Here is an 18,723-nt window from a genome sequence, read left to right on the forward strand (position 1 = left end):
CGGTTGTAGCTTTCAAAGTAAAGTCGATGGTTTTGTCGTATGTAGTGTCGTTATTAGGGCTGGGAATCTTTGGGTGTCCCACGATTCGATTCAACATCGATTCTTGGGGTCACGATTTGATTCAAAATCGATTTTTTTTTTTTTTGCAATTCAACAGGATTCACGATGCAAAAACGATTTTTTTTACCGATTCAAAAGGATTCTCTATTCCAGAGGTAGGGAAGGAACCTATGGCTCTAGAGCAGGGGTGTCAAACTCAAATACAGAGTGGGCCAAAATTTTAAACGGAACAAAGCCGCGGGCCAAGGTTGAACAAATTAACCTTTTAATAGGGACCGAAACAAGTTTTGCATTAAATATTGAACAAGCAAGGCTTATATAACTTTAGTGACATGCAAAATCCAGTTTCAAATAATAATAATAATAATTAAACAAATATCAATGGCATATCAAATAAAATTTAAATAAAAATGTTATGCCTTTTTTTCTATTTGCAATCTTCTGAGGTAAATATCACATTTTTTCCGCAGGCTAATAATAAATTTGAAAATAAAATAACAATTATGAATTAACCAAACATTTAAGGCTTGAAGTAGCAAAGAAAATGCATGAATAAAACGTTAATTATTGGTCAGTTTGCTGGAAGTTTCCCAGAAGAGTTAGTGCTGCAAGGGGTTCTGGGTATTTATTCTGTTGTGTTACGGTGCGGATGTTCACCCGAAATGTGTTTGTCATTCTTGTTTGGTGTGGGTTCACAGTCTGGCGCATATTTGTAACAGTGCTGAAGTTATTTATACAGCCACCCTCAGTGTGACCTGTATGGCTGTTGACCAAGTATGCCTTGCATTCACTTGTGCGTGTGTGTGTGTGTGTGTGTGTGTGTGTGTGTGTGTGTGTGTGTGTGTGTGTGTGTGTGTGTGTGTAAAAGCCACAAATATTATGTGACACACTGTTAGTATGGAGGAAAAGCGGACGTGACGACAGGTTGTAGAGAACGCTAAAGGCAGTGCCTTAAATGCACGTCCCCAATATAGTTGTCCAGGTGGAAATCGGTAGAAATTCGGGAGAATGGTTGCCCCGGGAGATTTTCGGGAGGGGCACTGAACTTCGGGAGTCTACCGGGAAAATTAGGAGGGTTGGCAAGTATGAGTATTAGTGGTGAATGCAGTGTTACAGCGGCACCGACGCTGTATAACACCGGTGGGCCAGCTCTAATGCTAAATTGATATTGCCTCAAAGGCCGAATGAAATTACACGGCGGGCCACATTTGGCCCGCGGGCCAGAGTTTGACACCCATGCTCTAGAGCCATATGTGGTTCTTTTGATGACTGCATCTGGCTCTCAGATACATCTGAGCTGACATTACTTAACACGATTAGTAATGAATAATTCCGCTGGTAATTGGTGTTAAAAATAACGTTCAACATATAAAACATTCTTATGCATTTTAATCCATCCATCCGTTTTCAACCGCACCTGTTCAATAAGTCACATCAATGGTAAGAAGTCCATCCATCTATTCTCTACCGCTTGTCCCTTTTGGGGTCGCGGGGGTTGCTGGAGCCTATTTCAGCTGCATTTGGGCAGAAGGCGGTGTACACCCTGGACAAGTCGCCATCTCATCACAGGGCCAACACAGATAGACAGTCGACATTCACACTCACATTCACACACTAGGGCCAATTTAGTGTTGCAAAAGAAGTATATTATTTATTATTGGTTAGCTTCAGGATAAAAATGATATAAAATATAAGACTTATACTCTAAAGATTTAGGTCTTACTTAAAAAATGCATGCATTTAGTTGTATATTCAGTGTTAAAACATTTGATACGGCTCTCATGGTAATACATTGAAAAAATTTGGCTTTCATGGCTCTCTCAGCCAAAAAGGTTCCCAACCCCTGCTCTATTCATTCAATACATAGGATTTCAGCAGGATCGGCTACAGTCTGCTGACATGCAAGTAGAGTAAATAAATAAAATAAATGGGTTGTACTTGTATAGCGCTTTTCTACCTTCAAAGTACTCAAAGCACTTTGACACTACTTCCACATTTACCCATTCACACACTGATGGAGGGAGCTGCCATGCAAGGCGCCAACCAGCACCCATCAGGAGCAATGGTGAAGTGTCTTGTTCAGGACACAACGGACGTGACGAGGTTGGTACTAGGTGGGATTTAAACCAGGAACGCTCGGGTTGCGCACGGCCACTCTCCCACTGCGCCACGCCGTCCCTAGTAGTAGAGTAGTAGATTTTGGTAAAAAGCTTTTATAATTTTAAAGACAATGTTTTATCAACTGATTGCAATAATGTATACCGTATTTCTCTGAATTGCCACCGGGCGCTAATTAATTTAAAACCTCTTCTCTCTCCTGCGCTTACCAAAAGCATGCAGTAAAAATAAGCATGCGCTAATTATTTTAAAACCTCTTCTCACTCCGGCACATACCAAAGGCATGCAGTAAAAATTTGAGTGTGATGTAAGCTTGGACCTTAAATCCTACTGAATAGCTCTTAATATTCTTCCCTTTATGCGATTTCAAATTACCGGTATTGAAATCAGCCTCCTCCATTTTGAAAATCATGACAGGGGAAGTGTCACTCGTGACGTCACGAGTTTGACCAGGCGGTAATACTAAGCATGCGCTAATTATTTTGCGAAGCGAGTTTGACCCGGCGGTAATTCAAGGCAGGCGCATATTATATGCCCTGTGGCAATTCAAGGAAATACGGTATTTTATCTTTGTGAAAATATTGGACACAGTGTGTTGTCAAGCTTATGAGATGCGATGCAAGTGTAAGCCACTGTGACACTGTTGTTCTTTTTTTTTCTTTTTTTTATAAATGTCTAATGATAATGTCAATGAGGGATTTTTAATCATTGCTATGTTGAAATTATAACTAATTTGCTCTGTGTATTGCAGTTCTGAGTGTTGCTGGGTCAGGTTTGGTTTTGGAATTGAATTGCATTGTTATGGTATTGCTGTGTATTGTTTTGTTGGATTGATTAATTAAAAAAAACATTTTTTTTTAAAAGCGATGCTTTGGTAAACACGTTATAGTGGTGTAGGCCGTTCATTTAATTTTTGTTTCTGAAACAAAAGTTGGACAACTATTTAATGTTTTGGTTTTTTTAGAACGATAAAAGGACTCCTGTTGAACAGAGGTGTCACCGTTATGCTAAAAACATGCTAAACGCAAAAGAAAAGCTAAAATACTGCTTCCGGTTCGATTTGTCATCACACAGACAACCACAGATTTTTGCATTTTGGATAAACATGAATTAGATTTTTGTGTTTTTCTGGAAAAATAAAAATCCATGAAAGGAAAACGTTGTAGCAGTATTTTAATGAAAATCAAGCCGCTGTTTTTTTGTTTTAAAATCTGCCATACATAAAAAAAAACGAAAATCGGCCCTTATTGTGTCTGTTGATTTGCGTTTCAGAATTGGAAATAGAATGAACAGAAGGTACACGGAACTGGTCGTCCGTGTATATTTTGGCCATTGAATTTTCTTTGGGAAATTGAAAATCAAGAAACTTTTGGTTTCTTTCAAATTAATTTTAGAAATGCAAACAATGTAATTGAAAATCAAAGCATTTTTAGTTTTTGGCATCAAAAAACTTCTAAACACGGTTTGATTTTAATTTTACATTTATAATAGCAAACCTTTTTTTTTTTTTCAAAATGAATTTATTAACGTGGACCTCGACTTGAACAAGTTAAAAAAAACTTATTGGGGTGTTACCATTTAGTGGTCAATTGTACGGAATATGTACTGTACTGTGTAAACTGTACTGTTTCATATAATTTATTCTCTTCCTTTGCAATCTACTGATAAAAGTTTAAATCAATCATTCAATCAATCAATTTAAATCCCTCCTAAAGAGAAACAGAAAAACAGACAAAACTAATGTTTTTACATATTCTGCCACCGGAAATGTTTTTGTTTTCAAAGTAAAAGCGGGGACACTACGGCACGCAAACTAAACAAGTTATTGAAGAAACACCTGCAGAAATATCTATTCACATAACACACGAAAGTGGATGCAAAAGATTATTTGATCACGCTATGTATAATAATTATACACAATAATACATATATAACACAGCATTACATATTTAATACGGTATTTTTTGGTCGTGTCTTTAAAATCGCTACTTCAGGTTTGGTCTGTTTTTTTCCATTTGAGTTGATATGTTTGTATAGATGTAAATTATAAATAAATGGGTTGTCCTTGTATAGCGCTTTTCTACTTTAAAGGTACTCAAAGTGCTTTGACATACTTCCACATTTACCCATTCACACACACATTCACACACACATGGAGGGAGCTGCCATGCAAGGCGCTAACCAGCACCCATCAGGAGCAAGGGTGAAGTGTCTTGCTCAGGACACAACAGACGTGACGAGGTCGGTACTCGGTGGGGATTGAACCAGGGACCCTCGGGTTATGCATGGCCACTCTTCCACTGTGCCACGCCGTCCCTATAACAGTCCTTTTTGTGCCATATCTAAAATCATTTCTCCAAAGACGTTGTAGCCAGACTCAAAGGCACACGGATACCGTAGTAATCAATCGAGCTTTATTGCAGACTCCAACGTCCAAGTGGACATACAGTACAACCACATATAGCACATAATCCATGCTTTTACTTTGAAAATAAAACCTCCTGTGGCTGCAAATGGGGGAAAAAAATCTTCCGTTGTGGTCCTTTTTTGTTTCAATTTATGGGTATTTTAATTGTTATTTGAAATACAAGAATGAAAATGTTAGTTACAGCTCATGTTATTCTATTCTGTGTTATATATGTTTTTTGTTGCACGATTGCGCCAAGTAAAATTCCTAGTTTGTGAACCCGTTCTCAATGGCAATACAAACTATTCAGAGTCTCATTCTGATTCTGATAGTTGCTTAGTTTTTGGGGTTAGTTATTGCTTTACGACACCAAAACGACGAACGCTTTGTTTTTTTTTTCTTTTTCTTCATTGCGTTTTCAAATTACATTCGATGAAAGCATGAATTTATTACCGTGGACCCCGACTTAAACAAGTTGAAAAACGTATTCGGGTGTTACCATTTAGTGGTCGATTGTACGGAATATGTACTGTACTGTGCAATCTACTAATAAGAGTCTCAATAAAAAAATTTAAAAAAAATGTTTTTGTGTTTCGATTTCCATTCATGAAAAGAAAATCCAACAACCAAACCTTTTTTTCCAGACAAATGTTTAATTAGCCAGCATTAAAATGTTTACTTTTTGTCAATATTTCAAAATAAATAAACACTACAGCTGGGCACAGTGTAAAAACGTGGTCAGTGATCACGTGACTATAAATTCTCGCGTTGACAGGCGAGTATCGCTGCTCTACTTTTACTTTGAGAGGTTAAAGCCGTGTCAAAATCGCCAGGCGTCTCACCCGCACACTCCTGGGGGCTACTCGGCATCAAACGGCATAACGTGAGCCCGGGTAACACTCCGGTAAGACACCGCAAGGCCTCCGTTTCCCACAATCTGCGCTTTATTATGACGCTGACTTCATTTCTGCTCAAGTTGGTTCCGTGCTAGCTAGTTAGCATGCTAATGCTAGCTAATAAGAAAGTACTGTACTTGATGGGGGATGGGACGACACGCAAATGTGATTAAAGTGAAGGCTTTTAATCCCACTTTTGTGCAAGTAATAACAGCTAAACAAAAAATACAAACACTTTTTTTTTTTTTTTTTACATAAATGTTGTTACAACGTGTTAGTGCGCGTCGCTAAACTGCGCTAGCAACATATTAGACATTTGTGCTTGATCTTAAACGATTGACTCACATTTGTTTACGTTTGCCTCCGTTTGGTCGTGCAGATAAAGTTTGTTTCCCAGGTTTGATGTGCGATGGAGTCAAGCGCCTGTGAATTTTTTCGTCTTTGTTTACGAGTTTTAAGTCGCTCAATTTGGGAACTTTTCCCTATGGACTTCATCACGTGACTACCAGGCTCTTGGCACTTGTTATTAGGACCACATGAGAAACACAAATCATGTCTCTTACTCCTTGTATACCAGCGGTGTCAAACATATGGCCCGTGGGCCGGATCAGGCCCGCCAACAGGTTTTATCCGGGCCGCCTGATGAGTTTGCCAAGTATTAAAGGGGAACATTATCACAATTTCAAAGGGGTTAAAAACAATAAAAATCAGTTCCCAATGACTTGTTGTATTTTTTGAAATTTTTTTCAAAATTTAACCTGTCCCGGAATATCCCTAAAAAAAGCTTTAAAGTGCCTTATTTTCGCTCTCTCGAAGCCACTGTTCTTTTTCCTGTGACGTCATACAGTGCTGCCAATGTAAACAAACAATGGCGAATAGCACAGCAAGATATAGCGACATTAGCTCGGATTCAGACTCGGATTTCAGCGGCTGAAGCGATTCAACAGATTATGCATGTATTGAAACGGATGGTTGGAGTATGAAAGTATTGAAGAAGAAACTGAAGCTATTGAGCTAATAGCTATTGACTCTATTCATAGCCATAGCATGGCCGAATAGCTGCGTTAGCATCGCCGGTAAAATGTGCAGACCAAACGATCAGGACTTTCGCATCTTGTGACACTGGAGCAACTTAAATCCTTCGATTGGTATGTGTTTTTTTCGCTTTAAATGTGGCTGGAAGGAAACTTAATATAGTTTCGGATGTACATACAGCTATAGCCTAAATAGCATGTTAGCATCGATTAGCTGGCAGCCACGCCGCAACCAAATATGTCTGATTAGCACATAAGTTAACATCAACAAAACTCACCTTTTTGATTTCGTTGACTTCATCGTTGCAAATGCATCTGCAGGTTATCCATACATCTCTGTGCCATGTCTGTTTTAGCAACACCGGTAAAATGTGCAGACACTCCGGCACATTCGATGGGGTCTAGCGGCAGATTTCTTGCCACTTTCGCATCTTCGAGCCAGTGGTGCAACTTGAATCCCTCCCTGTTAGTGTTGTTACACCCTCCGACAACACACCGACGAGGCATGATGTCTCCAAGGTTCCAAAAAAATAGTCGAAAAAAACGGAAACTAACAGAGCTTAGACCCGGTGTTTGTAATGTGTTTGAGAAAATGAAAATGGCGGCTTTCTTACCTAGGCAACGTCACGTACTGACGTTATCGCTTCAAGAGGGCTAAACAGAAAGGCGTTTAATTCGCCAAAATTCACCCATTTAGAGTTCGGAAATCGGTTAAAAAAATACATGGTCTTTTTTCTGAAACATCAAGGTATATATTGACGCTTACATAGGTCTGGTGATAATGTTCCCCTGAGTTGTATTTTTTTTTTTTAATGAAAGAAACTGCTGTTCTGAATGTGTCCACTGGATGTCACAATAGAAATTCTGTTAGGACCAGCAAGAGGTACAAAGTAAAGCGTGGAAACTTAAAACCTGCCGTTTTGTGTCTTCCGCTTCAAACACATCGTTATTTGGCACCCTTACTCCCCAATAATGTCTTTGTATGGGTTTTAAGAATGGACGGTAGTATCTTGTGTACTCTGATAATCAACTTTTACCTTGAAAATCAACTTTTACCTTGAAAATAATTTTTTGTCTTGAAAATCAACTTTTACCATTGCAAGATGCCTCGTTGTCGTCCTTTTTCCATAAAAATAACATTAATAATAATAATAATAGATAGATAAAACTATTTTCTATACACCCAAAACGCTTCTGAATATCAGAGCCATTAGAGGCGGCACATGGACCAAACCGGTGAAATAAGGTGTTCTACCAACGGGTTTTAGGATTACCGCCACGACAGACGCCAACTAAGGTATGAAAATATAGTGAGAAAACGTAACCCTTTTGAATAGTTTTTACCTCCGATTCTCACGGTTTGTTGAGTTAACTCTGGATTGATACGTGGACATGACAAAGGAGGTGTTTGATACCTCGAAGAGTTTACATGTTGTGTTTTTTGTTCAATCCCAGAAAGAGTGCGACTTAAAGTTTAATCCTGGCTTTGTAGATAAACTGAGACCACGTCTAAATTCATTGTGTTTTTGAAACTGTACCAATTTCCTCAGAATTTTCAACAAACTTGAAGTGTTTTTTCCAGAGGATTATTTGTGATTTTTACGTTTTCACAATGTAGTTGTTCTATTTTTGGCCAAAGTAAACAACCTGGAGTTGTCTTTATTTTGAAGTTATCATGCCATGATTTTACCATTCCGGCCCACTTGCTAATGGATTTTCCACCATGCGGCCCCTGAGCTAAAATGAGTTTGACACCACTGATGTATACATTTTAATTCACTGATAAACACACTGACATTACTGAGGTTTTATGCAGATAAACTCCTCAATCTTTGACACTGTATTTTTGACAGAAAAAAACATCCATTTGACTTGTCAATGGGGGTTAATGTGTCTTTATTAAAAAAAATTTGCATTTGAATTTTATAAACTTCAAAAAAAATAAAATTATACTGGCATTTTCATTGAAAAAAAGTTGTGAACAAAATGTGTGTTAAAAAATTCAGTTTGTTAAAATACAGTGTTTAAAAAAATAATTGTGTAAACAAAGTAAAAAATAGATGTATTGCAATTCAGTGAAAAAAATAAATAAATTGGTATATGAAAATTCAGTGGGTCTTGATTTATAAAGCAACAAATATTTCTGCACTGAATTGTTTTACATAACATTTATATACATAAAAAAAATGTTTCCACTTAATCTGGGTTCGATTCTGCGCTCGGGATCTTTCTGTGTGAAGTTTCCATGTTCTCCCCAGGACTGCGTGGGTTCCCTGCGGGTAATCCGGCTTCCTCCCACCTCCAAAGACATGCACTTGGGGATTGGTTGATTGGCAACACTAACTTGGCCTTTGTGTGTGAATGGGAGTGTGATTGTTGTCTGTTTGTCTGCGTTGGCCCTGTAATGAGGTGGCGACTAGTCCAGGGTGTACCCTTCCTTCCGCCCGGATGCAGCTGAGATAGGCCCCAGCGACCCTGAAAGGGACAAGCGGTAGGAAATGGATGGATGGATGTATTAAATACAATTGTCAGCACAATTTGATGTAAAAAAATCAGTTGACACATTTTAAACAGGAAAATTCAGTGACATTATTTTTAAAAAATATATTAAAAAAAAGCTTTCGTAATTAAGACACAAATTAACCTCCGTTATATTCCTGCGCTATCCATCCATCTTGTACCGCTTGTCCTTTACGGGGTGGTCTGGAGCCTATCTCAGCTGCACATGGGGGTAAGGTGGTGTACACCCTGGACAAGTATCCATCCATCCATTTTCTACCGCTTATTCCCTTTTGGGGTCGCGGGGGGCGCTGGCGCCTATCTCAGCTACAATATCAAATACAATTTAGTTTATAAAAAGTTGTGCCACTACTCAAACACAACTTTTGATTGTCTGGTTTGACAATTTCCCACTTTGTTGCAGGCACCACAATGCGAAGCGTATACCTCTTCCTGGTACCTACCCTGCTGCTGCTCCTCCTGGGCCTACCCGCCTCCAGGGGGCGCTACAATGACGATTTTGACGACGGCGAGGACCTGGCGGACTTCGACGACAACGACTTTGCCGAGTTCGAGGACGTGAACGACGACGCGGCGCCCGAGGCCGGGACTGCCCCGCCGCCACCGGCGCGGGCCCACCCTTCCTCGCAGGACGAGGATGAAGAGGAGGATGAAGACGAGGCTACGGTGGAGCTGGAGGATGACGGTCAGGATGGCTTTGAGGACTCGGACACCCAGGTTGGCTTTTAAGTGGAGATGTAAGGAGAAGATGTCGCCGTGTTGTAGTGGAGCTAATTTGCTGAGCTGTGCTGTGTAGGATCAGGACATGTACAGCAAATATGACCAGGAGGAGTTTGAAGGGATTGGAGACATGGAGAAGACGGGTCACCCCATGAATGACCCCCTCATAATCCACACGGTAAATCTGATTTAAAGCTAAAACCTTCCCTGAGTTTAATATCACTTGTCTTCTGCTGTAACTGTCACGCTCGACACATTTCCTGATTTCTTCACACAACTTTTATTTTAAATTATTTACCTGTTCAAAGTGCAACTGGATATATTGTTCCAGACATTTTAAAGGCATTCTAAAGTCCAAAATATGTACATTTTTTTAATGCTGTTTCATGTATTCTGGCGTCACATATGAATTTGTGTGAGACAGCCATGTTGCTTAAAGGTTCCACGCCTAGTTATATGTATGTATGCATGTGTATGTGTATATATATATATATATATATATATATATATATATATATATATATATATATATATAAAAAAAACACCTATCTTTTTACCAAAAGGTGGGACAAAATAGTTTGTAAACAATATAAATTGCACAAATATTTTATCACATAAATACAATTTATTGTTAAAAGAAAATACTTAAAGGGGTACTGCACTATTTTTGGAGTTTTGCCCATCATGCACAATCTTAATGCATGACATGAACACAGGTTTTAATTTTTATATTAATTCTAAATCGTAAATATACGTTACCAAACGTCAGATAAGATGGAGCCAATTACAGTTGCTGTTTTCCACAGTGCTTAAACATCCAAACACCCACATCAAGGTTTTATAGAGTAATATAAATGTAATGTAACCGGCACAATCATAATAAAATGTAATATTTACATATTTTGCTCATTTTAAGCATACGACCGCGCATTCATTTCAGACGTATCACAATGTTTGCATATCTCTTTAAGAACAACAAACCTACTCACATCATACTTTGTGAGAGGCAATAAAGATTACTTTGGGACAAATGATGATCCATAAACATATATTTTTAGCCTGAATATAAGGATGATAATCTACAGGTTTTAAGAGGCTTTGTGCTAAACGACTGTAAATTTAGGGAAATAGTAAGCATCATGTAGCAGTATTGCTAAGTGCTGAACAATATATACAAACTATAAACATAATACAACACTCACTTACTGTACAATGTCTGCTCTAACTGGATTGCTGACTGATGGGACGTTTATATCTTCCATTTTAGATTAAGAATTAATTGTAATCCTCACAAAGGGTTAAAAAAATAAGTTGTGGAAAACAAGTGTCTTTTTGCCATCTTTGGGTATAAGTTGGATGCCAAAGGTGACCAACTTCTCGGTTTATGTCAACATCTTTCTACTATCCAGATGAGAGGCATGATTTGTTATATAGAATTAACTTTTACCAACTCTGAGGAGATCCAGCAGCTCACCGACTCAATATGTCAATATAGCTGCATAAGCTAGTGTGATCACAGCGCCACGAAAAGTAAATCTTCTGTGTTAGCACTTATAATAACAATATTGTTAATACTTGGTTAATGTCCAGGTCACAAGATGTAAATGGAATGTTGGTGGTTTTTGAATTTTTTTTAAAGGGCATTATAGAGAACTCCCATGTGTTCTTGTTTTATATTGAGATTATGAATGATAAACACAATTTTTAAGAGTGTAGTTCCCCTTTAAATAGTAAGTACAACATTATTTCTCATGCATTTGACTTGTTGTGGGTGTATATCTATAAGTTCAAATAACACAACCTATTTTTTTTAACGGGCAGTCAATGCACACACATCCTTTTTGGCGCAGTGGTAGAGTGGCCGTGCGCAACCCGGGGGTCCCTAGTTCAATCCCCACCTAGAACCAACCTCGTCACGTCCGTTGTGTCCTGAGCAAGACACTTCACCGTTGATCCTGATGGGTGCTAGTTAGCACCTTGCATGGCAGCTCCCTCCATCAGTGTGTGAATGTCTGTGTGAATGGGTAGATGTGGAAGTAGAGTCAAAGCGCTTTGAGTACCTTGAAGGTAGAAAAGCGCTATACAAGTACAACACATTTATTTATTATCATTTAAATAAACATTTTGATACATTGTTAAGCATAGATAGTGCAGGCACAAAGCTAAATCATCCTACAAAAAAGGGCGGCAGATATCGATTATTTAAGTAATCATTTGTTCAGTTAGTTCGATTCATCAAGTAATCTGATAAAATTATTTATAGCGTAATGCTATAAAAAATGTGCTTGTCATAACCTTGATTCTTCTTTTCTAATAAATGCACATCATCAACAATGAAATTGCATTGTTAACACTGCACTGTTCACGGCACACACACAGAGACACACCACCGCTCTCATGAGTGCAGGATTGCAGTGGCCGTGCAGAAACTATTTGTGTGCAGTTAAAGATTTTTTTTTTATCAAGGAAACAATCACTAGAAGATCTATACAAATTAAGTGTAAAAGCACGAACTGAAAAAACCTACTTGGATGAGCAGCTGAACTTATTCTAAGACAAACCACCAAACAGTCCAGTTGCGAACGATTGAATGGCCTGAGATGACAATAGCCTGGATGAATAAGAATAATCATAGACAACCACGAGTATCAGTTGTAAGATAAGATGTGGATCAGAATAGTTTAAATTTACAAAAATATTACTATATTGGTTTGAATGATTCTGAAATATTGGCTATAATTAAATTTTTGCTGTGTTTTCTTTGTAAATTTTCCATAAGGCATTGCCACATTTCATGCTTTGGCAATGACATCACTAATTTGAATTTTCCCTCGCCTAAAACCTTCGTAGCACAAAAGCATTTTAAAAGTACAGAAGAAATACAAAAATAATAATTAAGAATAAAATGCAACAATGGATTTAAAAAGTATAATCAAAACTACAATAAAAATTAGGACATAATAAAAAATGTGAATAAAAACACTACCGTACCCGGCGTGTTTATGCTTGAACTACTACACATAACAACTTGCCAGAAAAGTTAATCAAAAAAATATATACATTTACAGTTAATTTAATTTTTTTAATTTGTTTAATAAAAAATACATTTATATGTATGTATAGAATGTTTAATAGAATCCAGACGCTAAGTTTTCTTTAAGTAGATTAATTTTGTAGTAGCATGAGGCCATGGGCAATTACCGACACAATAGCTGCATGTGCATAAAAAATAAAAATAAAAACGACTTGCAACTGGGAGCTGCTCAAACGACTTTGTTTGCAAACGTCACATCTCTGATGCAAATGAGCAGATTCTTGAAAAAATAATGATTTCCTCTCACCCCCAAACCAATTGCTCCCTGGGCGGTCGCCCACATTTGTCCATAGCCTCAATGGCTGCCTGTTATTTCCGTGCAGGTCCCTGCGCATCTGCAGAACAGCTGGGAGAGCTACTACATGGAGATCCTAATGGTGACGGGCCTTCTGGCCTACATAATGAACTACATCATCGGCAAGAACAAGAACAGCCGTCTGGCTCAGGCCTGGTTCAACTCTCACAGAGAACTTTTAGAGAGCAACTTCGCCCTCGTGGGTGAGTTTCTTCCATCAGTGTCGGGATGTTTCGAATAGTGATGGTCTCCTTTTCCGTCAGGGGACAAAAAGGTCGTTGATGAATCCTTTCTGTCAACAACCTGCTAACAATATTGCGTACGCGCAGGCGACGACGGCACCAGCAAAGAAGCGACGAGCACAGGCAAACTCAACCAGGAAAACGAGCACATCTACAACCTGTGGTGCTCAGGACGTGTGTGCTGCGAGGGCATGCTCATCCAGCTCAAGGTGTGTGTGTGTGTGTGTGTGTGTGTGTGCATCCAGGTGTGTGTGTTTATGTGGACACCATGACCGTCATGCACGTGTTTGTGCTTCCAGTTCCTGAAAAGGCAGGACCTGCTCAATGTTCTGGCCAGGATGATGAGGCCCACCTGCGACCAAGTGGTTGGTACCATCTCAGCCAGAAGGATTTGCTCACTGAGTTTAGTTGTCTCACAGTGTGTGTGTATTTTGTGCAGCAAATCAAAGTAACGCTCAATGACGAAGACATGGACACTTTTGTGTTTGCTGTGGGCACCAAGAAGTCCATGGCCCGCCTTCAGAAAGAGATGCAGGACTTGGTAAGTACGTAGGGATGTAACTATGGAGGTTAACTTTTCTTTATTACGAAAGCTTTTTTTGGACACTGAACTTTTGCGTTCGAGTTTTTGTGGATTAAATTTGTCCACATCATATTATGCTGACAATTTCATTGAATAAAAATTCATTGCAAAAACTATTCTGTGAGAAAATTTCTATTTAAAATTTAAGACTAAAGCACCTCATTGGCTTGTCCTGTGATAAGATCGATTATTTCAGTCTTAATTTACTGGAAATGAGTACTGAGTTTTAAACCAAGGAATATTTCTGCACTGAATTTTTTTATACTGAATAATTATTCAGTGATTTATTTTTTTTACACTGAATTTTTACACAATAAAAACACTATTTCAACCAATTGAATTTTAAAAGACATTTTCCTCACAAATCTTTATTCAATAAAACTGTCAGCATGATTTAATTTAAAAAAACTCAGTGACGTAAATTCAGTGTCAAAAAAAGCTTTTGCTAAAAAGACATCAATATGTAACGATGGGGATATTTCACAACACGGTTATTGTGAACCAAAATGATCACGGTATTGTACAACGTGCTTAAAAAGTAGGTTACTTACAAACACTGAAATCTTTTGACCACATTTTGTTTTAAATGGATAAACATACTCATAATATATATCTTAAAGTTTACCATTAAGTTTTAAGAGAGCACAGTCTGTTTGGTCAGAGTGTACAAATGCATCGCTCATTTTGTTTTCTGCATGTAAAACTTTGATTGTCTATAAAATGTGTGTGTTCTGTTTTTTGCTGAAAAACAGCTTAATGCTTTATTTAATTGTCCCATACACCACACTAAATACAACCTTGTTGTGGTGTAGTGTGAGTTCTGCGGGGAGAAGCCAAAGTCTGGAGTCAAATTCGGTCTTCCAGAATCTCTGGCTATCCTTACTGAAATGGGCGAGGTCACAGAGGGAGTGATGGACAGCAAGGTGAAGTCTGACCACGATACTTGTATATAACTCATCATTAACACATCTGCAGTCTCTCAACCTTGCTTTGGTCTGTTTTAGATGGTCCATTACATCACCAACCACGCTGACAAGATCGAGTCCATCCATTTCTCGGACCAATTTTCTGGTCCAAAAGTTATGCAAGAGTGAGTATGAGCCCAAGAATAACTTTTTATTCATGTTTGCAGCTATATTTAAAATGTTGTTTTGCAGGGAGGGTCAGCCCTTAAAACTGCCTGACACCAAGAAGACGCTGCTGTTTACTTTCAATGGTGGGGATTTTAGTCTCATTTGATAAAAAGAAAACTCATGCTTATTTGGTCATTATTATGGTGTGTTTATAGTGCCTGGCATGGGAAATACCTCTCCCAAAGACATGGACGCTCTGCTGCCGCTCATGAACATGGTGATCTACAGCATCGACAAGGTCAAGAAGCTGCGTCTCAACCGAGAGGTACACACATGTACATACTGTACATACATCACAGTGACATGACTTTCTTTCTGTAAAAGTGGATTATTCTATTTTAGCTAATGTAATCAGTTAATGCCATGGTCAACTTTATTTGCTCTTTATAATCAATCAACATCTTTTTCATCGAAGGTGTAACTATATTAAAGTACCATTTTTGTTAATATTTTGTCAGCTGGAACCCCAAAATGTCAGGGCGCACACCTGTCCACATTATGACGACCTTTATAAATGGTTATTTAATGTTAATCAACTTAAAGGGGTCGTGATACGTTATTTTCTAAATTTAAAACACTTCCTTATGGTCTACAGAACATGTAATGGTGTTTTTTTTGCTCAAAATGTAGCGTAGGTTGTTTTACTGAACATCTTCAAGCCGTTTTCTGACAGGATGCGCCGTTTTGTGTCTTATATACATAACTCTACTTCAACTCCTCGCCATCTTTGTTGTAGTTTTTAGCGCTTCCATAGCAAGTCTACTGACGAATACGTTTGAACTACACGCTACTTTGTTCTAGAAATGGCAACAGCGAAGGATGCATGTGCATGTACAAGCCAGTCTGTCCCATAACAAGAGTGTAGCGAAAAGGAAGGATCTTAAAGACCACATTGGCAGACTCACGCAAAGCCTTCTGGGTACATTATCATATTTGGATAATTCGCTAACATCATCAATGGCAAAAACGTCACAAATTGGGCAAATTCCAAACTGGTCGTTTCCCGGAAGTTTAAAGGAAGGCAAGAATATATTCGCAATGCCTCCACTTTTTACATTTTTGGACTTACGCAGTTCCAAAATACATAAAATATGTACCAATAAGTAAGGTATACTTCCTGTGTTGCTCGGTTACCAGCCAGCTAGTGCCTTTGTTCATGCAACCAACCTTGCTTTGCAAAATCTGTTGTTACAGACAAAGAAAAATGTTTTAATGTTTTATCAAATACATTTTTTATTGATGTCGATTACGTGTCTATTGCGATGTAATGATATCTTATTACATATTTATACATACACAGACATGCATACATTCTAGGGTTGTACGCTATACCGGTACTAGTACTGCGATACTAATTAATCATATTCGGTACTATACCGCCGCTAAAAAGTACCGGTTTATATTATGTTTATAAACTTAGGAAATACATCCCTGGACACATGAGGACTTAAGTTATGACCATTGTATGATCTTGTAACTACTTGGTATCGGATTGATGCCCAAATTTGTGGTATTATCCAAACCTAATGTAAGGCATCCAAACAGAAGAATAAGTGATTACAATTTAACAGAAGTGTAGATAGAACATGTTGAAAGAGAAAGTAAGCAGATATTAACAGTAAATGAACACGTAGATCAATAACTCATTTTCTACCACTTGTCCTTAATAATTTAGAAAAAAATAATGCAATGGAAAATGACACAATATGTTATTGAATATGTCAGCAGCTAATTTAGGAGTCTTTGTTTCCTTATTTACTAATAAAAGACAAGTTGTCTTGTATGTTCACTATTTTATTTAAGTACAAAATTGCAATAAGAAACATGTTTACGTTTTTTTGTTAAAATAAAGCCATTAATGCCATTTTTGTGGTTCCCTTTTTATTTAGAAAAGTTTCAAAATATATTTTGGCAACAGTACCAAAATATTGGTATCGGGACAACCCTAATATGTACAGTATAAAAGAGCATAGAAGACCCTCCTTTGTGTCTGCAGGGCAAAATAAAGGCAGACCGCAATCGTGCCCGAGTAGAGGAGAACTTCCTGAAGCAGACTCACGCTCAGCGGCAGGAGGCCGCCCAGACGAGACGCGAGGAGAAGAAGCGGGCAGAGAAGGAGAGGATCATGAACGAGGAGGATCCTGACCGACAGCGTCGCCTCGAGGTCAGGACTGTAGTATCCGTTTTGAATTGCAACGGTTGCAGTCTGTTTTATTTGTCAATAACGTTAATTCACTCAAAAACACAATTGATGTTTTTAATGCTTGTTTTTCAGGAAGCCGCCCAGCGCCGTGAGCAGAAGAAGATCGAGAAAAAGCAAATGAAGATGAAGCAGATCAAAGTGAAGGCAATGTGAAAGAATGGTGGCTGCAGCTTCAAGCAGACATATTTTCTGTGGCTGTGCCAAGTTCTGCCTGCTTTGTCACCATCTGTTCATCTTGTGAAAAGGACCTCTCGTCAGCATCACATCTTATCAACACAAGCATCCTGGTTTTTAAAAGCATTTTCCTTGTGGGCTTTTATAACTTGACCTGCTGTACCACGTTTTATAAGTTTCAACAAGCACCACAGTGGAGTCGATTCGATCAGTAATAATAGCATTAATATAATCTACATCGATCAAATCGACTTCATTTGAACTTGTATCTACTATGAGTTTCTCGCAGGCTATTTCTAACCAATATCTGAGCAAAGTCAATAAAGTGCACTGAATTCTTTTTTGCGTTTTCATTGCGGTCAAACTAGAAAAAAAAATAAAGCGGAGATCCTGTTGCCTTTGAGAGAAATGGTGCCTTCTATATGGGGACTGGAAAGGGTGTGGTTTCTAAATTTAACTTGATGATCGTGTCGGCGCACTTTGGACTAGATTTAGTTTCATCACAGCGACCAAAGTTGACAGCTTGAAAGTAATGACTGAACAGTAGTGAGGATTCTTATACATATGGAGCTAGCAAACATTTTTTGGATTGAATTATCCCTCCCTACTCAGTGGCATAATGGTTAAGAGTGTCTGCCCTGAGATCGGTAGGTTGTGAGTTCAAACCCCGGCCGAGTCATAACAGACTATAAAAAAAAATGGGACCCATTGCCACCCTGCTTGGCACTCAGCAGCAAGGGTTGGAATTGGGGGTTTAATTCCCGGGCGCGGCACCGCTGCTGCCCACTGCTCCCCTCACCTCCCAGGGGGCGATCAAGGGGATGGGTCAAATGCAGAGGATAAATTTCCCCACACCTAGTGTGTGTGTGACAATCAATGGTACTTTAACGCAACTTAAATTTTTATCTATTAATTGTGTTTCATTTGGCATGTGTAACAGTGGCCAGCCAGTGAGGTTGGGAAATCACTCTCCTTGACAACAGCAATGCTGGTTGGTTCTCAAGTTGATAGCAAGGGCTTTTAGCTCCATAGTCAGCACGCTCGCCTCATTCGGACGATCTGGTTTCGAATCCCGCGGGGAACGGAAAAGCTAGGGACCGAACCACGTGGGTGACATTGCAGCCGTCACCCGGATGACAGTGAAGTTCAGCACAAAGGCTAGCCAGTGTGGCTGGACAATAGTTAGATAGATAGTACTTTATTGATTCCTTCAAGAGAGTTCCCTCAGGAAAATTAAATATCCA

General features: G+C 38.7%; 1 protein-coding gene across 1 annotated transcript; it reads left to right on the forward strand.

Annotated features, from left to right (window-relative positions):
* The first annotated feature begins 5,333 nt into the window (after window positions 1-5,333).
* ccdc47 (coiled-coil domain containing 47) lies at window positions 5,334-17,819 on the forward strand. The gene is made up of 13 exons (XM_061905539.1): window positions 5,334-5,489; window positions 9,439-9,752; window positions 9,832-9,933; window positions 13,173-13,347; window positions 13,474-13,595; window positions 13,686-13,751; window positions 13,826-13,927; window positions 14,782-14,892; window positions 14,974-15,059; window positions 15,127-15,185; window positions 15,258-15,367; window positions 17,099-17,266; window positions 17,378-17,819. Exons 2-13 carry the CDS (start codon window positions 9,447-9,449, stop codon window positions 17,456-17,458), a joined length of 1,488 nt encoding a protein of 495 aa, XP_061761523.1. The 5' UTR covers window positions 5,334-5,489; window positions 9,439-9,446; the 3' UTR covers window positions 17,459-17,819.
* Window positions 17,820-18,723: the final 904 nt, after the last annotated feature.

This window comes from Nerophis ophidion, linkage group LG07 (assembly GCF_033978795.1).
Source record: "Nerophis ophidion isolate RoL-2023_Sa linkage group LG07, RoL_Noph_v1.0, whole genome shotgun sequence".
NCBI lineage: Eukaryota > Metazoa > Chordata > Actinopteri > Syngnathiformes > Syngnathidae > Nerophis > Nerophis ophidion.